General features: G+C 55.2%; 1 protein-coding gene across 1 annotated transcript; it reads right to left on the bottom strand.

Moving 5' to 3' along the window:
- Window positions 1–2,681: 2,681 nt before the first annotated feature.
- On the bottom strand, window positions 2,682–23,355 carry ADRA1D (adrenoceptor alpha 1D). Its single transcript, XM_042931543.1, has 2 exons — window positions 21,662–23,355; window positions 2,682–4,045 (listed from the first exon to the last, which is right to left on the bottom strand). Exons 1-2 carry the CDS (start codon window positions 22,788–22,790, stop codon window positions 3,441–3,443), a joined length of 1,734 nt encoding a protein of 577 aa, XP_042787477.1. The 5' UTR covers window positions 22,791–23,355; the 3' UTR covers window positions 2,682–3,440.
- Between the last annotated feature and the right edge of the window lie 1,998 nt (window positions 23,356–25,353).

The raw sequence follows: 25,353 nt of genomic DNA on the forward strand, positions 1-25,353 counted from the left end.
GGGGGAGGACACAGGCTCCAGCCTTGTGAGGATGGGCGGAACCAGTAGGGGTGAGACAGTGGTGTTGAGTATTAGGTGGGCAATGGGGCAGTGTCCCAGGGAAGGGTCAGTTGGCCAGCTCCATCAATACAGGATTTAACGAACACTTACACCCAGCCCTGAGCAGTTCTGGGAACGGCCTTCTCCCCATGCACAAGTACGGATTCTAGCAGTGGGTCTGAAGCCAGGATGACCTTGGTGCAAGCTACCAGGGAGGCTGAGGGATACGTGGGGGTTCGTTTGGGTTAGGGGATCTGGAAAGATCTTGGGAAGAAGGTGGGCAGGCTCAGGGCTTCCAGGAGCTTGTGGCCTCAGCACCAGTGGCCTTGTCATCCCCACATGGAGCTGAGGAGATGACCTTGCAGGCGGCGAGTGGCCTGGTATTTGGGGTGTTTGGGATCCACCCAGGCGGGTGGAGGGTGAACACACATCTGGAGCTATAGACAAACTTGGGAGCCATTTATATACAAGTGGTCACTGAGATCATTTGGAATGGATGAGATCGTGCGGAGAGTTGAGAAGAGGAAGAAGAAAACCTTGGGGGACATATAATGGCAGAGAGAGGCGCCTGCGCAGGAGGCAGAGAGAGAGAGAGAGTGTGTGTGTGGCCAGGGAACCAGAAGAGATCCCAGGGGCGTGGCTTGGGTGCGGAGAAGAACATTTCAGCCACCAGCGTGGACTGTGGCAGACAGAGGGAGGAGGTCGGGGAAATGAGACGTCCCAGGTGACTTGCAAAAGCGGCTCTGGGGGATGCTGGGGACAGAGGTCCCTGAAAGAGTGTGGGAAGCAAGGCAAGATGGGTGGCAAGAGCCCAGCTCAAATGGGGAGGGCGGGCAGACTGGACTGGGGCCCGGAGTGGGAAGCAGGAATGAGACTTTCTAAGGATGGTGGGGGCAAAGGGCTTAGGCAAATGCCAGTGTCTTTGGAGGCTCGTTCTGCCCTGTCCCATCTCACAGGGCCATCCATTTCCCACTCACAAACTCCCTGAAGGCCTCATCCCATTTCTTGAAGATTGTGTAAAGGAACTCTTATTCCCATTCTAATCAGTGCTGAGAGTCTTCCCATTCTCCCAGCCACCTTGACCTTTCCTGGGGGCCTCCCGGAGACGACGGCCTCATTTCTCTATGTACTGAAGAGACAGTATCTCTAATCAGATGTGTCTACTCTGACCCTTTGGCATGTCCTGACACCAAGGTCAGCAACTCAGTGTGTTAGCTGTGGCACAGCCTCTCTGCAGGCTTTGCAGCTCTCCCTGATCTCCTGAAGGCTTGGTATGGGGGTATAGGAAGAAACAGCTGTGTGCAGAGGGCCTCGGTGCCCAGGAGATGGGAGCTGAGACTTGAACATCAGACATGTTTTGCTGATTAGTCATTGTGCCTGGAGAAAGTACTGGGCAAGCTGCCAGCCCCACCTGCCTTCATGCCTAATGGGTTAACCACGACAGGACAGGGAGGACCCCCCAAAATTCCCCTTATGAAGGCTCCCTCCCCAGCGTGCTCCCTTGTCCCCGCTGTTGGCCTCCTGTGGGCTTACCTGCCCTGGCATGTGGGAGCCCATGTTTACCTGCTCAGAGACCCTCCCCTGCCACTGAACCCCTGCCCGGGAGCCCAATGTTCAATTCGTTGACAATGGGGTCTGTCCCTTTGTTGACCCCTGATTTGAGGAATGGCCCCCACCTCGGTGAGAAAAGAGCAAGGACTGTCCCCCAGTGTCCCCAGCTTTAGGGTGGCCAATGTGCCGTAAAGTGGGCCCCCTCTGGGGTCTGCAGCATGTTCCCAGCACCCCCCACCTTAACTGCCCTTCCTGGGCCTTCGGGGGATGCCAGGCCTGAGGGTCTAGACCCTGCTGTAGACCCACAGTATGAAATGTCTGCTCTTGGGCACCAATAATGGCAGTCTTTTTACCTTATAAAATTGGGGTGAGAGGTATAAAATTGTGGTGACCTTTCAAGCACCTTTCAGACTACTTCCTCAGTACAGGATGGAAACTTCTGGCTCAAACTACTGGTCCACATGGGGCCCAGCAACTGGCTCTTCCAGTTTTAGAAAATCCCCACTCCAGACACCCTGGGGTATCACCTAACCAGCTCTCCACGGGACCACAGTCACCACCCCCACTCTGGTTGTATGTATGTGATTGATATTATCCAGCCGAAGACTAGATTACCTGCAGTCTCTTGAGAATGTGACAAGTGCTGGACATTTCACTCAAAGCTAACAAGTATGGTTCCTAGGTAGGTGTTCTTTCACTCATCATGTACACTTGTCTACATGGGCTTGTATATTTTTTCATGTAATGTTTCACCCATTTAACTGATGGCCACCTTCCTCACTGAGGCCCTCAGAGCATCACAGATACATCTGGGGAGACTGACAAAGCGAAAATTTATGCTTATGATTACTGTTTGATTCCCAAGACTAATCATGTGAATTTTAAAAGCCACCAAACTCCTGAGTCCTTTGGTCAAGCTAAAATTCCCAGAGGATAGCAGCCATCAGTTGAAGAGGCCTTAAGGTGCAATTAGAAAGTGAATGCAGACCCAATCTATCCTGTTGTGGGGCTTTAGAACTTGAAAGATTTTAGAAAAAAAAAAAAAAGTAATTCTTTATGGGTTACAAGCTAAAGAGGGACAGTTTGCACAGTTTGGACAAAATAGAAGTACTCTTACCAATAAATATGTCTCAAAATGACAAACAAAGCTCTTCCCGTTTGATGGCTCCAGATCCCAGCAAGAAGTGACGGGCACAGGCACTATGTACAGAGTGTAAACAGTAAGGCCCTTGGACATAATGAGGGGCAGGGCCGGGTGATGGGGTATGCACGATAGAGCCTCTGTAGGGGAGAGTGGGTCCATGGGTCAATACAACAGGCTTGTAGGATGGTCACCCAATCTGCCACCAAAGCTTGTTGGTGGTGTTGGCAGGTCCACTGGGTTCCTCCAGTCGGCAGTAAGGAGAAGTTCTGTCCATTGAGAAGCCTTGGCCCCATGGACTTTTTCCCCAGGGGAGGCGTTGGAGACAGCCAAGCAGGGCCTCTGTGCCCCTTCCTCCCCAGGAGAGGCAGGCCTACCTGGCCATACTTGAGGCTGTCTACCCAGGGTTCAGAGCAGGGATGGGACAGTGTTTCTCAAACAGGGATTGGGAGCCAGTGGCCCCACGGAGCCCAAAGCCCCTTCCTCTTCAAGAAGGAGCTCCGGGCACCTGTGTCAGGAGGGGGCCAAAACTTGTCAAGTTTCAAAGGCCTTACCCCGGCCCCAGTTCCTCAGGGAGGCCAGAGAGCAGCCGCCCTGATCAGTGTCCGGGTCCCTGATGCCGCACCGGCCTCTTGAACAAAGCCAGCCTCCCTCCCTGCCCTCCCCTCACCGCGCTCCCCGGCCTAGCTCAGGGCCTAGCTCGGGGTGCTTAAATATCAGTCTCCCGGAGGTTGCTGTAATCGGCCAATTCGTAGGCCTGGCAGGTGGCGCCTTCGGCTACTTCGTGGGGGACTCTTAGGGACACCGCCTCCACCTCCGCGCGCAGGGTGCTGGCGGCCTCTGCGCGCTGCGCACTCCCGGCGCGGATCTTGTGCGACAGGCTGGAGACCTTGGCGCGCAGCTGGGTGGTGGGTCTCCGGAACGGCCCGAGCAGCCTCCACTCGCGGAAGGCGCAGGGCGACTTGCGACGACCGGCGACAGGAGGAGCCTGCATCTCGGGCGTGCCCGGGGAGCCGGGGGCGGAGGGTGCGGTGAGGGCCAGCGGGGCTCCAGGAGGCGCGGCGCCCGGGCCGGAAGCGCAGTCGGGGTGCGGGCCGCCGGTCGAGGCCCGCCAGTGGTGGCCGTAGACGCGCCAGAGGGGACGGCGGCGCCGGCGACGCCGGCACTGGCAGCGCAGCAGGCGGAGGAAGGCGCGCTTGAACTCGCGGCTGGAGCAGGGGTAGATGAGCGGGTTCACGCAGCTGTTGAAGTAGCCGAGCCAGAAGATCACCTTGAAGACGCCCTCCGAGGGCTTCAGCTGCGGGAACAGGGAGCCTGCGGGGAGGGAGGGGGGCAGAGACCCACGCCTGTTAGATGCCCTCAGGCGCAAGGTCATCCACCAGGGGCTCTCAACGTATCTCCCCCAAGGGGTCCCTGAGAGAATTCGAAGGGTCCACGGACTTGGAGGAAAAATCATCTTCCATTTTATTCACTTCTACCTGATATGGAGCATTTCCCTCCATGATGAGTGTAGCCAATAAACCCGAATAGAATGAGACCCAACCATAGGAAATCACGGTTCTTGTCGCTCAAAACTGGTGCTGGCTTGGCAGTTTCACCTGATTCCACCTAATTGGAATTCCACCTAATTGAGCCAGCTCAAAACTGGTGCTGGCTTGGCAGATTCACCTGATTCCCCGCAGATATTTTCCTATCACATTCAGTTGCTGCAGATGCTTTGCAATGTTGTGTATGCTCCTATTTGGAAACGACAGTCATCAGAACCCACCACTAGATAACCCTGCTTTTAATGCCTTAACCCAGAAGCACGTCACTTACTAGATCGCAGATTTCATTCACAAATATTTTGATGTTTTCAGTGAAATCGGTTTTATTTGCAATCCTCTGTATTTTGGCTTATGCATTTGAAAGCATAACTCTTAAGAAGGGCTCCACAAGCTTGCCAGCTGCCCAGGTAGTCTCTAGCACAGAAAGGGTAAGAACTTTTGAATTAAATGTTGACCAAGGCCTGCCCCACATCAGGCACTGTGCTGGGCTCACAACAAACATGGCCAGGTTCTTTCAGTAGCTATGTGCATAAAATATCAAGGGAATGAAGATGGGGGTGATGGCAGTGTTCAGCATGTGGGGTGGGGGTGGGGCTGCCAGGGTTCTCACAGGATGGACTGGAGTCTGGCAGGACGAGGAGCAGGTGTTAGGAGTGGAGGGGACAGGTGGGTAAGAGGATTACAACTTTGGGGCCTGGGAGTGTCCTATGGGATACGCCGAGGAAATGTCATTTGGGACAGATGGTGAAGAGCCTTAAATGCTGGAAATTTCAGGGGCGCCTGGGTGGCTCAGTCGGTTAAACATCCGGCTTTGGCTCAGGTCGTGATCTTGAGGTTCATGAGTTTCATCCCCGCGCTGGGCTCTGTGCTGACAGCTCGGAGCCTGGAGCCTGCTTCAGATTCTGTGTCTCCCTCTGTTTCTCTGCCTCTCCCCCGCTAGTGCTCTGTCTCTCTCAAAAATAATAAACATAAAAAAATTTTTTAAAAAAATGCTGGGAATCTCTGTATTTATTTGTGAGTAGTTGGGAGTCATGGATATTTTCAAGCAGGCACGAGACAGAGCCTAGAATTAAGGCTCAATAAACACAATGCCCATGGCTGTTGGAATGCAGGTCAGGGGGGCTGTCTCAGCGGAAGTGGTCAGGCAAGCCTCTGGGGATGGCTTTGCGGGAGCAGAGCGCCAGGCAGGAGGGAGTAGGTGCACTAGGAACTGAGCTGTGTCAGAAAGACCCTTCTCACAAACTTCTCCCCTGGCATCCCCACCACGGACCTGAAAGAGTCACGTCTTCAAAAGGCACCTGACAAAATGCAAGGGCACGACCCAGAAGGCAAAAGCCACCGTCTCATGCTCACATCCTCAGCAGCAGCAGGGGGAGGGGGAAGGTGGCGAGAGCATGGCATCCCAGGCTAAAGCTGTGGGTGGGTGCCCGTGAGGCTGAGCAGGCCAGGGGCAGGGGTCCTTGACAAGTCAGGGGACCCGCTCTCTCTTCTCTTTGCCCCCAAAGAAAAATGAGCAGGGTCCCCTCCAGAGGGGGCAGAGGCACCGTGCCCCCTTCTTTGACCTGGGAGCCCTTGCACATCACCCACCTCCCGCCATAGGGAGAATTCCTGGTACCAAGAGACATGGTGATGGTGGCAGAAGAGGAAGGTCACACAGCAACACGAGGGACAGGTCTCTCATACTGTGGTCACACAGCCCTGAGCAAGTTATTTGGCCATCCAAGTCTCACGTTTTCTGTGAAATACAAGAATATTTCTCGGGGCGCCTGGGGAGTTCAGTCGGTTCAGCGTCCGACTTCAGCTCAGGTCTCGAGATCCGTGAGTTCAGGCCCCGCATCCGGCTCTGTGCCCACAGCTCGGAGCCTGGAGCCTGCTTTGGATTCTGTGTCTCCCTCTCTCTACCCCACCCCCGTTCGTGCTCTGTCACTGTCTCAAAAAGAAATAAACATTTAAAAAAATCAAAATAAGTAAATAAAAAGAATATTTCCTAGGAAGGGATTTGTGAAGATTAATACATCTCAGATGCAGGACTTAGCAGGCTCTTAATAAAAACACTGGTGTGTCTTTATTTCCCCTCTCCCTATTCTGTGGCTTTTGAGAGAGGACAACTCAGCCCCGGGAAGGGACGCAGCTCCCAGCTCTGGAGAGGAGCCAGGAACAGAAGCTGAGACCTGGTGGGTTCGGGGGAGGCTGGGCAATCAGTCAGCATATGTTGAGAAGATAGTTTCCCCCCGGGAGAGGAGTTGGACAGTTGTCCTCGGAATGTGGGGGCCACCAGGGTTGACCTCAGGCTCCAGGAAGGTGGCTCTCTGAATAGCATCCCTCAATGGCTGCAAAGTAAGACACAGTGCTGAAAATAACTCTGACTCAGGCCACAATTCTTTTATATTTAGCGCAGGATGACAAATCAGTGGACTATGCTTTCAGCTGCGAGCCTGAAGCCGGCCAAACAGCATGGTTATCAGCGTGGTGTTTACTCAGATCGGTGGGTGATATGGAGTATTGTACTATGCCCCGGGCTGTGTTATAAACACTATTCTAATTTATGCTCAAGCAACCTGTGCAGAAGCTTGCTACAGGCTGAGAATTCCTTACACACAAAGAACCGGGAACCACGCAGCCTTTCTGCCCCAAGATTTTCCTACTGTGTCCTGCTGAGGTTCTGTCTTCCTTTGGGCTCTCCCAGAAGCCGACCCTGAGGCAAGGATTCAAGTGCAAGGTGCGAACTGCGGGCAACTGGGGGGCACAATCCCCCTGGGAGCTCTGGGAGACCGTGAAGTTCAGGGACCTCAGAGCCATCCCACCAGCGGAGTGAGGGAGGTGGGGTATCTATACACCCATTCCCATCAGTCACTGGTTGGGCTACTCCCAAGGGTGTTAATTTCCCACACCTCCTGCCTGCTGTGTGAGTGGATGATGAGGATTTTGGTGGGTGGAGAAAGCCCCTGGGCAAAGATGCCGGCAGGCCTGGGGTGGAAGTCAGCCCATGCGCCCCTCGAGGTCCAGGGGGTGGGGTGGGGTGGGCGGGTCACTAACAGCATCTGGCACAATCGTTTCATGTGCTCTCTGCCCACTGTGCGCAGACATCTTGCCCGGAAGATACAGACGTCCGTGCCTGGGCTCCAGCTTCCACAGGCAACAGCACCTCTGTTCCCCTCACAAGTGGCAGTTCTGAGCCTCACACCCAGCGCTTCCCAGAGTGCTGCCGTCTGCCCTCCATGCCTCCCCGCACCCAGTCTCACTCTCCCTGCTGTCCTGCCCGCCCCCCACCGGCTCCAACCTCTAGCAAAGATCTCTGGGGTCGGAGGGGCCTGTGGGCACTTCCCGGCCCTTTGTGTGCATGGATGAAATGGGGAATTGCCCCGAGATCCCTGAGGATGGGCCTTTGGCTGACGGGCACTGTCCCTGCAATGCCGGCCTGCTGTGGGGACGTTGGTGGACAAGCCCTTTCTGGGCCACCCCCAGCTTGCTGGTCCCTAGCCACTTGGACTTTCGGGCTTGTGGCTACTTCAGGCCAACCTCGCCTGTCTTGCCTTCTCGTCCCTCTCCAGGGGCCCACCGCACGCCTCTGCCAGCCCCATAGCCCAGCTACAGGAAAGCCTCAATGAGCACAGGGGGCTCTGAGACCAGGCCGCTGTGTCTCGGTACCCGGCAGCCCCCTTCTCCGTCCCCGAGCTGGCTCCCTCTCCCACTCCCCGCACTGTCCCCAACCTTCCCTGCAGGCCGAGGGCCCAGGTGTGCTAGCTCAACTTGGCAGCGGTCATTAGAAACAGCGGCCCTCGTGGGACACCCTCCCTCAGTTCCCACCCCTCTCTCCCGGCGCCCAGCGTCACACCCTGGCTCTCCTTTCCCCTGTGGCTCCCGCTTCTCTTCAGCAGTCTTCACTTCCGTCTTCTCGTGCATCGGCTAAACGGCCACGCTCGCTTCTTGCCGCCCTCTGGCCTCTGCTCATCCTGGAGTGCCCTTCCTCTTTCCTCCACCTGTTAGTGCCAGCTCCAGAGGTGCCTCCACCTGGAAGCCCTCCTTGCGCTGCCCCTCCCAACCTGGCGGTTAGGTGTACTCTCCCCATAGCACATCTTCTCACTTCTAAGGGCCAAGCTGCAGGCTACTGTGGGTTTCCTATCTTACCCTTATTATTTTTTTCCCCCCAATGCTTATTTATTTTTGAGAGAGACAGAAAGAGAGAGAGACAGAGACAGAGCACGGACGGGGGAGGGACAGAGAGCGAGGGAGACACAGATCCAAAGCAGGCTCCAGGCTCCGAGCTGTCAGCACAGAGCTGGACGCGGGGCTCGAACTCACCAACTGTGAGCTCATGACCTGAGCCGAAGTCGGACGCCTAATGGACTGAGCCACCCAGGCGGCCCTGTCTATCTTATCTTTAAACTGGAAAGCTCTCCACGTGTGCTTGGCACATCGTAGGTGCTCCACACATTCCAAGCCCTCTCTCTGTCACACCCTGCATCCCATCCGTCACCAACAACTATTGGTCCTGGAATCCCCCCACTTGGTGCCACCCTCAAATGACTATCCTCATCTACCCAAAGTGCCTTTTCATAGTTTTTTTTTTTTTTTTTTTTAAGTTTTATTTATTTACTTTTGAGAGAGACAGAGATAGCGTGAGCCGGGGAGGGGCAGAGAGGGAGGGAGGGAGAGAATCCCACGCAGGTTTCACGCTATCGGCGCAGAGGCTGATGTGGGGCTCAAACTCACGAAACCATGAGATCATGACCTGAGCTGAAACCAAGAGTCAGAGGCTCAATGGACTGAACCACCCAGGCGCTCCTCAAAGTGCCCCTCTAAGTGAGCCCCTTGCTCCAGCCCCAGAAGCCCCGCACCTTGTCCTGCACACAGCAGCTGGGGAGGTCCTTTTAAAAAATAAGCCTGAGCACTTCTTCACTTAAAACCCGGTGTCCCCTCCTCACTGCAGCTCCTCGTCCTCTCTTTCTTCTCTGTACTTTGACCTTCTGCCAGCCTCTTGGGTTTCTCCTATCATCCCTGCTTAGCCAAGACTCCTATCCACTCACACCTCAGATGCCCCTTCTCAGTCTTCCCGTGTCCGCATCCTTCTGGATTTGGGTTGTACTTATCCATCCAGACCCTAACTCTGGAGCGAATCACCGGCTCCCTGAATACATTAGGGTCCCCGCCCTCAGCTCTGTCCGGGGCGTCCAGTGACCTCGCCGCTCACCCTCAGCCCGCTCTCCAGAAGTCCTGCACCAGCCCCCTGAGCCTTTACTTCCCCACCTTTGCCTCCTCTGGAGCAGCTGATCTCGCTTCCTGTTTCACAGAGAAAACAGAAGCTAAAGAAGCCAGGCACTTGCTCAAGCCTTCTTCACCTCTCCTCCTCCTTGGTAATAAAGGGGTCTCTCCTCCTGCCCGAGGTCAGCATCCCTGCTGATGGTGCTCTCCATCCATCAGTCCCCTGCAAGCATGCCCCTGTCACAGCTGCCCCCTCTCTGCTGGTTCTCAGGCTATGACGTCATTCTCTCTATTCGTTCTGTCCACACCTGCCGACGCCTCTTCCGCACCTGCTCCTCACTGCTTTGCTGCAACAGCCCCACTCCTCCCAGATCCCAACCTGCAGACGCCGCTCTCATCCATCCCTGACTCCTCTCATCACAGCCGTGGCTCCCAGGGCGCCACGCTCTTGGACTTTCTACTCGGTGTCAATTTCCTTTGCTGCTTCTTCCGCACGTCTCCGCTGCAAAATGTAGGGAGCGTCCTTCTCAGAAGAGTCTTTGTAATCTCTTCCCTTTGCGTTCTCCTGGCAATTTCATCCCCGCTTACTTATTTATTTAAATATTCATTTATTTTGAGATAGAGTGCAAGCAGGAGAGGGGCAGAGAGGGAGAGGGAGACACAGAATATGAGGCAGGCCTTAGGCTCCGAGCGGTCAGCACAGAGCCGGACGCGGGGTTCGAACTCACGAACTGTGAGATCATGACCTGAGGCTGAAGTCCGACACTTAACTGACTGAGCCACCCAGGCACCCCCCAGCTTGTGGTTTTAAACACCGGCTTTAGGTTGATCATGCCCGCAGCTCTATTTCCAGCTCAGATGGCTCTCCCAGATTCCAGACTCAGATCCACCTGCCTCCCAGACGTCTCCACTTGGGTGTCTACTGGCATTTCACACTTATTCTGACCTCATGAAGCTTACATTTCATTGGGCAAGGCTGGCAATGCATAGGATAAACAAGGAAAATGCAACCATATCAGGTAATAAAATATGCTAAGGAGAAAACGTACTGCAAGGAAGGAAGATGGGAGGTGTGTGTTCATGAGTCTGTGGGTGGCTGGGGGTGGTGGTATAAATTTTGGATAAGGTGGCCAGGAAAGGCCTGCTGAGAATGTGACATTTGAGTAAAGAGCTGAATGAGGCATGTGGACACCTGGGGAAAAAGTATTGCAGGGAGAGGGAACAGCGAGTGCAAAGGCCCTGAGGTGGCCCTGGCATGTCTGAAGAACAATGACGAGGCTGGTGGCTATAGAATGGAGTGACTGAAGGCAGAGAGGAAGGGCCTGAGGTCAGAACTCAATAGTACCCTACTCCAGGGGCCCTCCTACCCTGTACAAGACACTATCATCTCCCGCCTTGAGGAACTCAGTAGCCTCCCCACTGTCTCTTGCTTGCACCCTTATACCCTGCAATCTTTCCTCAACCCAGAAGCTAGAGTGATTATTTTTTTGTTTTTTAAAAATGTTTATTCATTTTGAGAGAGAGAGAGCACATGTATGTGAGGGGGAGGGGCAGAGAGAGAGAGAGAGAGAGAGAGAGAGAGAGAATCCCAAGCAGGCTCCGTGCTGTCAGCACAGAGCCCAATATGGGGCTCGAACTCACGAACGGCGAGATCATGACCTGAGCCGAAACCAAGAGTCAGATGCCTTACCGACTGAGCCACCCAGGCGACCATAGAGTGACTCTTTAAACATATAAATGGATCATATCACTCCTTGGCCTCCCAGACTCTCTAAAAGCTGCCCTTCCCCCTCTCTGTTAAGACCCCATGACCTACACAGCTCAACATGTGGCCCCCAACCTCTCTGCTGTCCCCTCTTCCTACTTGCCCCCCAACTGTTCCAGCCACACTGCCCTCCATGTTGCTTCTTGAACATGCCGGACACGCTCCCACCCTGGGCCTTTGCACTTGCTTTGCCTTAGAATCTTCTTCCCCCAGATACCCACAGGGCTCATGCCCTAACTTTCGTGGTGACATCTCCCTGTCTTCCCACGGAAAATTGCATGGTCTTCCCGCCCGCGACCCCCCACCCCCCTCAGCTGGCACCGTTGCTGCCCCCTGGCACTTCCTGCCGTCTCCCGTGCTATTTTTCATTTTGTCCATCATCTCTCTCTGCAGCAAAGTCCACAGGGCAGGACTCGTGCCTGTTTTGCTTGGCACGGCACTCCGGTGGCCCCAGAGATCTCCTGAGCACCCCGAACACACAGTAGGTGCTGAACACTTGCTGAGTTTGCCGAAGGAGTCCCTCTTCTCTACCTTACGTGTCCACCCGGCCATCACGCCCGGGACATTCAAGTTTCTCTCTAGAGGGGGTCCCCCTCCCTTCACCTCGCTCCTGAAGCCTTTGCTTAGTCTGGCATCTCATTTTGTTTGCATGGCTGGGACTGCCCCTGGGGTCCTCTGGCCTCTCCACTCTGCACATAGCTGCTGGAGGCCTTTTCTAAAACGGGTTTCTCTCCTTATCCCTCTGAAAAGCGTGAGTGGCTTCCGGTGGCTCTGAGGACCAAGCCCAGGCTTTCTGGTGTTGCATTCAAGGCTTTTTAGGGCACGGTGCTGTCTACAGCTTGCTTCCCTCCAAATCTGCCCCCAAGCCGAAGGCTGAAGCTGCAGGCAGGACTTCCCACAGGGGCTGGCCTCCTGCCTTTCTGCTTGGCCCCAACTGTTTCCTCCCACCCCATCCTCTGGCCTCAGGTCAGATGTTCTCCCCACCAAGCCTGGGTGCCCTTTCATGCAAGCCTGCATTTTAGTAAAATTTGTTACTGCTCTGTCTACCCTTCTAGGCTCCCGGTTTCTCGAAGGCAGGAATGAGATTGATGGCTGTTTCCATCCTGGCCGTGAACACAGGTGCCTGACCCAGAGCAGGGGCTGAGGGGTTGTACTTAGGCGCCTGTGAGGAGAGGCAGTAAGAACGCAGGTGGGAGATGACCGCAGACCACAAACAACTCCTGCTTGCTTCTCTCTTCTCCTTGACCTCTCACGTGAGCGTCCATCAGGCTTGCTCCCACCTGCCCTTCCCCATTCCCTACACTGGGGCGCCTCTGTCAGGAGCCTAACCTAATGTCCAGGGAGGGCTGGACGTCCACCAGTCATAAAAGGCAGGGCCTCTCCTTTGTCGGCAGGTAAGTTTATCCTATGGTATATTGGCTGGGCCAGCCTGGCCCACACATGGTTGGGGACACTGACACAGCCTGTGAGGTTTGTGTTTGGGGCCTTGATGACCACAAGCCAGTCCCCTCTCCTAAGGACCGGCGACGTCCAGGTGTAGGAGATGCTACTGAGGAGCCGGCTAGGCCTGCAGCTGGACCGATCTGGCCAAGCAAGCCTCGCCGAGGAGTGGCCGCTCTGAAGCCATGGGGCGGACTGTGTGATTAACAGCACTCTTCTGGCATCACCAGAAGGAAACTTGTTCTTGGCAGAATGTCAGAATTCACAGCCAGTCTTGCTCATAACTTGCAGCCGACCATGAAATATCAGGCTGCACCCCAGCCTGCCCCCTCTCCCACCCCCTCCATCACGAGTCACTTTTCCATCCCCAGGCAGCCATTCTCTCTGGCCAGAGAGATAGAGCGGGGTTAAAAATACCACATTCAGGGGTGCCTGGGTGGCTCAGTCAGTAAAGCCTCTGACTCTTGATTTCAGCTCAGGTCGCGATCTCGTGGGTTCGTGAGTTTGAGCCCTGCATTGGGCTCTGCATTGATGGTGTGGAGCCTGCTTGGGATTCTCTGTCTCCCTCTCTCTCTGCCCTTCCCCTGCTCTCTCTCTCTCTCTCTGAAATAAATAAATAAACATTAAAAAAAAATACCACATTCATTTAGATATTCAAGCATCTTCTTGCCAGCAGGGCTAGGAGAGAAGGAATTCCCAGCCCTAGACTTGCTTTCTCTCTGCCACTTCTCTCAACGTCTCACTCAGTGGCTTTCAATAGCTCCTTTGTCAAGAGAGGCTGGGACCTCTGCCACCAGCAGACCTCTTTGCTATACTCTAAAGGGTCAGACAAGCCTAATAAAGCACACTTGAGCTGAGACCTGAAGACCTTGTGAGGCAGTGAGCCATGCATCCATCTGACGAAAGAATTCCAGACAGTGGAAAGGGAATGTGCAAAGGCCCTGAGGCAGCAGGGCACCTGAGACGCTGGAGGCCAACACAGAAGTTAGGATCACTGGAACAGAGAAGGGGAAGGGGAGAGTGGTATGAGATAAGGCCATTTTGAAGTGGGCACAATCATGGAAGGCTGTTGGGAAGAAGAGACCTGGATAGGGGCCCGTTCTCAGATGAATTGTGAGAACACAGAGGGGTGATTTGAGGGCACTGTGGGGCCAGCTGTGCCAAGCCAATTCTCTTGGATAACTTGCCTTGCCAGTTTTCCATGGTGAGAGGTAACTGGTAGGTCCCCTGGCTTGAGACGGACCAGGAATAGATCAGAAGTCCTGTGCCCCCCATGCTTGCCTCAGGATCCATGAACTCTGTGGGGCTGGCAGGGAACTACTTGTCTGGCCTTGGACACCCTTCTGTAGCAGCAGGGATGTAGGCAGAGGATCAGTTCCTAGGTACACCCTGTCAGTGGTCTTCCTTCCTTCCTTCCTTCCTTCCTTCCTTCTCCCCTCCCCCTATCTTCCTTCCTTTCCTTCCTTCCTTGCTTCTTTCCTTCCTTCCTTCTCCCCTCCTCCTTCCTTCCTTTCCTTCCTTCCTTGCTTCTTTCCTTCCTTCCTTCACTCCCTCCCTCCTTCTTTCCTTCTTCCCTCCCTCCCTCCCTCTCTCTTCCTCTGTCTCCTCTCTCTCTTCCTCTCTCTCTCTCATTCATAAATTCATTCATTCATTCATTCATTCATTCATTCTTAGTACTTCCTAGCTCTATCTGCTGAATCAGGGACTAACTCAATATCACTGAACAGCTGAGAGCTCAGACTGTGGTCTTTAAATGATCATTTACTACTAAAAGAAACTAAGGCTCTTCAGAGAAATGGTGGCTCCCAGGTTCTGGGGGGAAAAAAAGTACAAGCTGAGCCTAAAACATCTTATCAGGCATCTGAGCCTCTGACCAATCTTAACGGCGCCAAATAGAATTCTTGGCCAAAGCCCTGAACCGGAATCTGATCAAGCCAGTTTATAGGAAGTGCAGGGAACAGAGGGACACATTAAATGGCACCATGCGGATGCAAACTCCAGACTGTGGGCAACTCTTTAGGACAAATGATCTGGTTTCCTCACCAAATAAATTGCAAGGAAAAGGTGGGGAGAGGAGAATCTTACAATTTAAGAGACCTAGCAGGCAAATCAACCACTTGCAACATGTACCCTATTTGGATCCTGATTCAAACAAACTACAAATTTATGAGGCAACTGGCTACATCTGAACACTAAGTAGACAGTATTTGATATTAAACAATCATTTTTTTTTTTTGCATTATAATGGATTGTGGCTATTTTTCAAAAAGTTCTTGCATTCTAGAAATATATATTGAAGAATTTACAGATGAACTGATATGATGTCTGGATGTTCTTTCAAAAGAATCCTCAGTGGTGGGGCAGTGGGTGGGGTTTGGGATGAACCAAGACTGGCCTTGGGTTGACGATGTTGAAGCTGGGTCATGGGAATCAAGGAGTGGAATGGTGGGTGCCGGGGGCTGGTGGAGGGGGAAGGGAGTTGTCAATCAACAGGTATAACGTTCACTTAAGATGAATAAATTCTGGACATCTACTGTGCAACACTGTGTCTACAGTTAGCAATATTGTATCATACACTTCAAAATGTGTTAACAGGGTAGGTCTCATGTTAAGTGTTCTTCTCCTAATAAAACAAAACAAACAAAAAAGAGTGCTGTGCTTTGCCACTCAGACTCTTGTCCTGGGAGGATGTGAAGAGAGGGAGGATGTGGGTTCTACCCCTCCCTCCCTCTGTGCACATTAACTGAGCACCTACTATGTGCCAGGTTCCGCAAAGGCACGGAGAGGGGATGGCTTGCCAGCCCTTTCTTCAGGCTTTTGGGCCAGGGAACAGTGATGCCACTACTTAGGACCTGCAGCAAAGCATCCCCCACCGCTCCCCCCTGTGACCGTAGGTCCCTGCACGACCTCGGGGAACTTGGGGAGATGAGTCCTTCCACACTCTCAGATGCACATGCACATGCTACCCTCCGTAGCTGGCTGCCAATGTGTGCTTTCCAGTCTGGACACCAATTCCTCAGCATGGCTCAAGCCTCTCTTCTGCCTCCTCCTGTCTTCTCTCTAATTAAGCCACAAGATGATGACAGTCAAGTTAGAAAGCACATGCGTTGCAAGAATATAGCTTGATGACTATGTGATGTGCACACCCCAATGTAATCACTGCCCAGACCAAGATCTAGAACATTCTCAGTCCTTCAGAAGGCTTCTTTTTATTAATTTTTTTTTATTTTTTAAAATTTACATCCAAATTAGTTAGCATATAGTGAGTTTCTTTGCTCTCTCTTCCAGTCAATACCACCTACTACACATACCCACTATTCTGATTTTTCTCATCAATGAGTATTGCCTGGTTTTGAACTTCATACACATACAATCATCTAGTATGCATGCTTTTAACTTCAGATCTGGCTTATGTTGCCCAACACAGCGTCCGTGAAATTCATCCACCTTAACTGCAGGCAACATGGTTGTTATTTTTCCTCGCTGTGTGGTAGTTCAGCCAATGAAAACACCACAATTTGTTTCCCTTTTCTCCTGTTGATGGCCTCCTGTCTCATCTTGTGACCCCTCTTCTTACAGGCTCTCCATTCCACGTCTCCCAAGCCACAGGGCACCCCACAAATATCTTCACGTTTCTGTATCTACACATGTATAGTTTCCTCTGCTCTCATGCTTTGCGATATGTGTAAGAATATTGGCCATTACAATGCACTGTGATCAAAACATGTGAGGAGTGTTAGGGGAGCATGAAGGAGTACCTAACTAAATATAGGGGTGGTCGGGGTGGGCAGTGATATCACAGGGCTGAGACTGACAGTGTGGGAGGGAGGCCCAGGTATGGCTCACAGATGGCTGGAGGTGGGGTTCTGGGACTGTGGCTGGACTGTCCTGGGACTTCTGGTATCTGAGCCTCCAGACAGCTTGTACGCCCTGTATTGGAAAGGGGACTGTGCGCTCTGAGCCTCGAGGCTGCTTTGCGTGACTGAGCACATTCTGAGGCCAATTCGGAGGCCAGTGAGGCTTGGTGACCTGCCCAACCAAGTGCAGGATGGGGGTCTGCCTGTGGTTGCTAGGGTGGGGCTGTCATGAGTGAGTGAGTGAGTGTGTGTGTGTGTGTGTGTGTGTGTGTGTGTATAGGTCCCAGGGGGGAGTTTTTCTGCAGATGGGGGCTTGCCAGGGCAAGGTTCCCCCAGTTCCTTTGCTCCCCTCTTGCCCACAGGGATTTCTACCCCCAAACACTGGCCCATACCTCTGGGGGGGTGAGAGGACTCCTGCATTAAGTGCCCTGGGCCAGAGGCTTTAATCAGGTGTACTTCCGGCCGGCCCCAGCCTGCACCATGCCCCCTTTCTCTGGGCGTCCTCGGTGGAAGTCTTCAGGCAGCAGCTACAAACTTGCTGCCCCTCTCCAAACGTATTCCGTAAGTTTGGGTTCCTCTAGATGTCAGGAGGGGCCTTTACACAATGTCTTGTGATTTTCTAAGTTCCGCGCCAGCTTGCTGGGGTGAGGGGAGGGGGACATATCTGAAAGGGCTTCCAAGAGCCCCTCCTCCACAGGCCCCAAGAACTGGTGACCGTATATTCTGTTGTTCAGCCTGGAACACCTTTGAGACTGAAAGGGGAGCATCACTAGTAATCATGCCCGTCCACAGGCATAAATAACCAGGACTGGTCCTAGGCAAACCAGGATGCAGGGGCACTCTGGTGGACGGGATGGCTCAGCTGGGCATCAGCAGGGAATGCCAGGCAGGTGGGCACCCTCCCATGAGGGTGAGCGACGCTTCTTGTGTCCATACACAGCTCCCCGGGTGCCCCAGAAGGAGCCAATGCCGCCCTTCCTGGCCTTGTGACTGGCATCTTGGGGTCAGACACGTGATAGAAAGAACATCAGGTTCTTTGAGCTGACCCTCTGCCTGCCTGTCACGTGCCCTGCTGCTGCTGTTGCTGCTGCTTATGGGGAAAGGGGACAGTGGAGGTGTGGGAGATCCCTCTCCTGGCCCCTCAGGATTTCAGATGCGGTGTCTGCGTCTCACTCAGTCTTTTCTAGCCAATGTCTTGGGCCCCCACAGGCTCAGTGGTTCAGGACAACGGGTCTGTGTCTCTCTCAGCTGTCACGCTGGCCTGACCCACAGCATTTCAGGTTTATAGATGGCAGTCCCATGGCCCCAGGACCAGTGACCCTCTGGGACACTGGGATCCCTTCCTAAGGGTCTCAATGGTCTCTGGGATGTTGGGGTTGCTCACTGGCTGTGTCACCGCTGTGGCTGTGGCTCCTACTTCCACTCAGCTTTGTGTGCAGAGGATTGGGTGAGGGGCACCCTGGGTCTGTTTGACAACCCCTGGGTTGTGGCCCTACTAGGTGCCACAGTCTATAGCCCGAGCTGGCACACACTGTTCTTTCTCAATCCTTCCAACTCTGGTGCTGGTCACACCCGGCATGGAGACCGGGGCCTGGGAGGAGGGAGATGCCTGTCCTCCTGATGCTCTCCTTCTCTGCCGCTTTCTGGTTCCTTCAAAGCGGGTGCTCCCCGAAGCACTGTCCCCAGCCCCTCTCTTCTCTTTGTCCCTCCATCCTCTTTCTGCGAGACTGTACCCCATGCTCGTGTTTTGGCAACCACCTCCATTCTTGGTCCCCTTTATCTAAGTTCCCAGCATCCCCCGCCGCAGCCATATATTGGTACTTTCATACCAAGATATACCATCCCCTTGGATCCCACATTCCCCCCAAAAGTTGTTGCTCAGAATTTTCCCTGTTCCTTCAAAGAAACCTCCTTCCTCCCAGGCCTGGGCCCAGTGCTGGGGTGTCAGGACCTCCTGGCCCCTTCTCCTTTCTGCATAGCCCTCAGGCCACTCCCGCCCCGACTACAAGCTCTGCTCCCCCTTCTCTCTGGGGCCCTGCCCCACCCTCCAAGCCACACCACGGCGGATCAGAATATTCTGGTTCCCTGCTTGGCCTCTGTCCTGCGTACTCCTTAGTGCCAGATTCCACTCAATTTGGCTCCACCAGGGCTCTGGGCTCTTCCCTGGGGCTCAGGAGGCTGGGCACAGCACAGACTGGCAGGAGGGAGGAGACAGGGACACGCTGGGGGTCCCACACCAAGCGTGAGGAGCAGCAGAGATGGAAGGATTGAAAAAGAGCCAAAGGCCATGGAAATGTAGGGATGACTTCCTGGAAAAGCAGCACACGTGCTCTAAATGTCAAAAAAAAAAAAAAAAAAAAACCCACAAAAACCAAAAAACAAACAAACCCAGTAGCCCTTTGTTGACTGTTAACAGTGAAAAACGTGAAAACTCTAACGTCCGGCAGAAGCCTCCATCAACACCCCACGGGAACACCCTCGCACGGAATACGATACTGCTGCTAAAATGGACCGGCGTGCATAAATCTCACCAACATAATGAAAAGGCAAACTCAAGAATGATGTGCACAGCCTGATGCCATTTACATACATCCTAAAGTCACACTGTACGTTACTATGGATGGGGATGTCAGCGGTAAGAGTATAAACAGACGAATGGGGGTGACAGACTCCACATTCACTTCTCGGGAGGGAGGGAGAAAAGGAAGAAGGGACAGCAGGAGGGGACTTACTTGAGGCCGGGTTCTATTTCTTCGAAAAGAGAAAGAAAAGGATCTGAGGCAAATATGGCAAAATGTTAACATCTGTTCAATATGGGTGATTATGGGTACAGGGGCACTTGGTATATTGTCTTCTCCTTATCTGTTCATCATTCTGTAACCCCAAATTATAAAAGAACATAATTCTGTACACAGCTTGATCATTCCCTACAGGGGGCCAGTGTGAAGCGAACGGCAGAGGGGAATGAGGGCACCCGGGATGGGGCACAGCTGGGCAGGGACATGGCGGGGGTTGTTTGGGGGGAGAAAGGAGCCTGGGTGGTGAGTCTGGTCGGGGGGGCAGAACGTTCTAAATCCTGGGCAGGTTTCTAAAGGGGGGGGGCGCACTGGCTTTCTCCTGCCTGCCTGCCCAACCCTCCAAGTGTGTGGCTCAGTGTCCCTGCCTCCCTCTACCCCCACCGCAGCCTCTGGCTGGCTGATTTCCAAGTCAGTGATTTATTCAACGAGCAGCTGATATATTCAGCAAGCAGCTACTATAATAGCAATGGCTTACATGGCACTCACGACATGTGACGTTTGTATGCACACGTAATAACTCTCTGAACTCCTGCCGTGGCCCTGCAAGTGGGCACTGCTACCATCACCACCGTCCTGAATTTGCAGATGCGGAAACAGAGGCACAGAGAGGTTCGGGGATTTGCCCGAAGTTACACAGTGAGTCAGGGGCAGAGCTGGGACTTGAACCCAGGCTATCTGGAGCCGGAGCCCGCGGGGCTTGCTGCTGTGCTACGTTGCTCCTTACATGCCAGGCACTGTGCTGGGCACTGTGGATTTGGTGACCACACAGCCTTGGACTTGAAGAGCTTCTGGCCAGTGCGGGGAGGTCAGGCACCAGCCAAGCAACACGCAGATGTGAGGGAACAGAAACTTGTCCCCTCAGGGAGAAAAATACAGAGAAGGACACGCTGAGACTGAGGTGTCTGGGAAGGCCTCTCTGAAGGGGGACATTGAAACGGAGACCTCAGGTTAGCCGGGGATGGGGGTGGGGGGAGGCAGGCTAGACAGAGGGAAGAGCAAATGCAAGGGCATGAGCTCGGTGTGGGCAAGGAACTGGAAGAGGGTCAGGGGAGCCAGAGCGCGCAGTGAGGAAGCGGTAGGGTGGCAAAGTCATGAGGCCATCACTCAAGGCCCTCCTTCCAGGAGGGGGACCCTGTGTCCGGGTCTGCCCCCGCTGTCCTGGTTTGTGCCTGTGATCCCAGCATAAATATTCATAATGTCTCATTTTGGTTTGGACAATAATAAATTTGAAGGTCACCCTCACAGGCCATGGTGGAGAGTTTGGATTTTGTTTCCAGGGCAGTGTGGAAAGCATTGAGGGGTTTTAGTAGACAGCGACATGCTAATCTATAATGCATAAAGTTCACTCCAGCTGCTGTATGGAGAGGGCCTGCAGGGGAGCAGGAGGGAAGCCCTTGTCCCCTTCCTGACTCAGCCGCACAGTGTGGAGGGAGCGAGGCCTGGGAAAGGCAGCTCGGGAGGCCCCAAACTGAGCTTGCAGACATGGGCAAAATGACTCAGGGCAAATGCGTCCCCAGAGATGCTGCTCCCCTTCTGCTCCCTGTGCTGACCCAGCCCAAGGCCCTCTAGGAGGGGCCTTCAGGGGTAGAACTAAGCCCCTAAGAACAGCCGCCTACCTCCCAGGACGGCAGGGAGCCTGCCGAAAGAGATAAGAAAGTTCTCAGAAAAAGGACTCAGTAAATGTCAGAAACAACCATGAACGATATTAACTTCCCATTTGATAATTTGCCCCTATCCCTTTCCTTCTCATGGCACACAGGCACCCCCCCCCCCCCCCCAAGAGGAGATTTCGGAAGTGAGAGCCCAGGGCTTTCACAGACACGGAGGAGTGAGTGTGGGAAAAAGCAGGTGGCTTCCAGTACCTGCTAATGTACATGCATGTTGGCCTTGAATAAAAGTAGGCCCACCCACAGTGCACCCACCTCCGGGGGAGGGGCAGGGGGTCTGGCATTTACATCTGGGTGTGTGCTGGGAGGGCTGGTATGTAGAGGAACATGTACACCGCTGACCACATGCTATGGGCATGTGCCCTCACAGGTTCCACCGACCTTTTATAGTTAGGGGGTTGGGCTCGGAACGGCAATTCAGAGGGAGGACAGAAGTCAGAAGCCTGGAAAATGAATCCTGCAGGCACGAAAGGCCTCTCGTTTGTCGCCCACAAAGTGCACCCGCCTAAGAGTCCAGGAGGGTTACTGAGTCAACCTTCCATGCTCAGGTGGAGAGGCACCCTCCACCCGGGAAGGCCATCCAAGTCTGGGTGCAGGGAAGGCACGGCCACAGGCTCAAGGCGGAAGGGAAGGGGCTGGAGAGGGGTCACTCACCAAGCGGCAGGACGAAGAAGAAGGGGAACCAGCAGAGCACGAAGACGCCCACGACGATGGCCAGCGTCTTGGCTGCCTTCTTCTCGCGGGAGAACTTGAGCAGGCGAACGGACAGAGAGCTGCGGAAGGTGTGGCCCTTGGCGCTGCGCGTCCCGTGGGCCCCGTCGGCGCCGGCGCCCGCGCCGGTGCTGGCGCCGCGGCAGTGGATGCGCAGCACCACCTCGGAGGCCTTGCCGCGCTCTCGTTTGACGCCCGCCTCGAGGCTCCGCGTGGTGCTTCGAGCTACCACATACACGCGGCAGTACATGACCACGATGACGGCCATGGGCAGGTAGAAGGAGCACACCGAGGAGAAGACGGCGTAGCCTGCCTCCTCGGTGATGCCGCAGAAGCGCTCGTCAGGGGGCACCGGCTCCTTCCAGCCCAGCAGCGGCCCCACGGACACCACGAGGGCCACGGCCCACAGCAGTGCCAGGATGGCGGCCGCCTTGCGCTCGGTCATGATCGCGGGGTACTTGAGCGAGTGGCGCACGCCCACGTACCGGTCCACCGAGATGGTGCAGAGGCTGAGGATAGAGGCCGTGCAGCACAGCACGTCCACAGCGGCCCACACGTCGCAGAAGGCCCGGCCGAAGGCCCAGAAGCCCAGAACCTCCATGGTGGCCGAAAAGGGCAGCACCGTGGCGCTCAGCAGCAGGTCGGCCACGGCCAGGTTCACAATAAAATAGTTGGTGACCGTCTGCAGGTGGCGGTTGCAGGCCACGGAGAGGATGACCAGCAGGTTGCCCGCCACGGCCGTGAGGATGAAGGCGGCCAGGAAGACGCCCACGCCCACGCCCTGCGCGCTCACCACCAGCCCCCCGACGGCCGCGGTGCCGTTCACCTCGCCGCCCGCGCCCGCGCCCCCTGGCTCCCCAGCGGAGCTCCGGTTGTCCTCGCCGCTGCCCGCGCCCACCACGCCGCCGCCGCCGCCGCCGCCGGCGGCTCCCGGCACGCCGCCCACTGCCGGGCCCTCCGAGGCGGCCGCGCCGCCCGCGCCGCCCCCGCCGCCGCCCGCGCCGGAGCCCCCGGAGCTGCTGTCAGGGCGGGGTCCCTCGAAACTGACGCTCAGGAGGTCGCGGAAAGTCATCTCAACGCGCGGCCGTCGGGGGCCGGGCCCGGGCGCAGGACGAGAGGCCGGACAGGCGAGGGGCCCCGGGCATAGCCGCGGGGCTCGGGCGGCAGCCTGGCGCGCGGGTCCCGTCGGGGTCCTGCCCGAGTTGCTGTAACGCGGAGCGCGGCTGTCCGCCAGCGGATCGGGGCCGGCGGCGCGGCGGCCGGGGCTCCCGAGGCTGGTGTCGCGGAGTCGGAGCGAAGAGCCGGGGGCCGGGGATGCGCGCCGCACTCTGAGCGTGCCCAGGCGAGCGGGCAGATCGGCGGCTCAGGGGCCGGGCAGTGCAGGCAAAGCCACTGCGGCGCTCGCTTTCCACCGGGCGCGGGGGGCGGGACGGAGGAGGGGCAGCGCCGGGAAGGAGGAGGGGGCGGTCGGCGCCGAGGGAGGGGGCGCCCCACTCGCCGGGAGAAGGGGCAGTGCGCGCCGGGCGAGCGGCAGTTCTGGGGTCCGGAGGGGCCGCGGCGCTGACGCCCGCTCCGGCCCCGAGGCAGCAGGTCGCCGCGGGTGCCCCCGCCCGCCCTCTCTTCTGGCGGTCAGCTCCGCACCCCTTCCCGCGCCCCTTTCCGCGCCTCTGCCGAACCTCCTCCCCTTTGCCCCTCCGCCGCGTCCCCTTTCCTCCCGCCCTTTCCCCCTGACTCTCGGTCACTCGCTGGTGCCCTTGGGCGCGCGGAGCGGAGACGGCGCGGTTCCCGGGTCCCCGGGCTCTCGGGCTCCCGGCTCTGGCCGCCAGAGAGCAGCAAGCGCCCGGGATCTGCGGACTGCGGACTGGACCGCGCAATACCGCGGCGGGTCGCCTCCTGGGATTGCCTGGATGGATCTGCCGCACCTCCTTACTCCTTTCAAGCCGCCGACCGGGCGAGGGTCTCAAACACCTCCGTCCAGTGCCGTGGAGTGGAGAGAGACCGGGAGGGATCAGATGCCAGTGTGGCCTGTGATGGGAAAAGGAACAAAAGACTATATGGTTAAGGCCCTCGGACCCTGTCCACCACACATCGGTTCGCATATACCAACTTCTGCCTTGTTACTTTGCTTCCTATCAGAAGTTGTAATAAAACTTCTTTGCTACACTAAATAAGTGGCCTTCTTCTGGGGAGGGAGGGTTTTAAGTGCAGGAGGGTGGGAAAGGGCACTTGGCCCGATGGTTAAAGAGTGGGCGTGGGAGGGGTGGGTGGGCAGACTGTCTGACTCCAAATCTGGGCTGTGTCCCATATGAGCTCTTTGACTTCTTTGTGTCTCAGTTCTTCATCTGTAAAATGAGGATAAGAGAAGTTAGTGTCTATTTAATGATGTGAACACTGGATAAGTTAATATGCATTGAAGCCTGAGAAGGGTGCCTGGGTTTGTTGGCTGAGTGAGGCTTGGCAGGGCAAGATTTGGACAGGGAGGGCTGAGGGCGGAGGGGTTGTGGAGCTGGTATGAACCGGAGACACAGGTGGAGGGTTGGGTTTGAGGAGCCTCTTGCTAACTAGCAGGACTGGGTAGGGAGGGACAAAAAGGGATCATTCCTTTGATTGACGTTAAGATACTAAGCAGGGTAGGTAGGGATCATGCTGGACACTCTGGGTGGCAGGGAGAAGGGAATTGCAGGGCAGAGGTAAGCGTGTAGGTGCAGGATGGGGAAGGCTTGAGCTGTTCCAGGGAGATGAGGGTGTATTTGGAGAGCTGTCTGGGAAGAGGTGGAGAACTCACGGCTTTGGTGCCCCGCTAGTTGTGGATGACACAGGGCAGGATGTTTGAGAGTCCTAGATGAGCAAGTGCTTTGGAGAAACAGCAGAAAATGGGAGACATGTTGAGATATGGGTAACACCCTCTCATACCGACCTCCCCAGCCCAGGAAGCCAAAGCTGTTAGAGTCTGAGCTTAGAAACAGCTTTTCCAAGGCCCTCAGTTTTCCCATTGCATCGTCCACCTTTTTCTTGGGTCTTTGAGAAGTTACTGTAGGGAGTTGGAATGAAAGCAAGGCGAGCCCTGGTGGCCCTTGGGTTCTCTGCGATCCAGTGGCAAACGCTTCTATTTAAGATGGACAACTTAGCAGCTGCGTTTATCTCCCCTCCCTTATGAGACCCCCTTTAGAGCGAGTGTAAAGAAAAAGGAGAAGTTCATCCTACAACTGAGAAGTTAACTCCTGCACTGGTTAACCTGGACTTCAGCCCCTATGAAAGGTCATGAGGGATTTGAGGAGATCTGGACCTCCTCCTCCCTCATGAAGATGCTGCAGGCAGTTGTCACTTTCAGAGTCAGAATGCTGAATGGGAGAGAATGCTGATGGAGAAGGTGTTCCTGATAGGTATCCTGTTTACGGGGACCAGCAGCCCCCAGTTCCCTCCCACCCCACCAGCCTTTATCCGTTCATTCAACACAAGGTAATGACGGTTGCTTTAAACCAGCGACTGTTGCTGGCAGTGGGGATATGATGTTGAATAAAGCAAAGTCCCTGCCATTCTGGGGCTCACATTCAAATAGCAGAAAGCGTTCCTAAGAGTTAGGAGGAGGAGAAGTTTTCTCTGGTTTGATATCTGAGTCCGGGAGACTCTCTCCG

This window comes from Panthera leo, chromosome A3, assembly GCF_018350215.1.
Source record: "Panthera leo isolate Ple1 chromosome A3, P.leo_Ple1_pat1.1, whole genome shotgun sequence".
NCBI classification, from domain to species: domain Eukaryota; kingdom Metazoa; phylum Chordata; class Mammalia; order Carnivora; family Felidae; genus Panthera; species Panthera leo.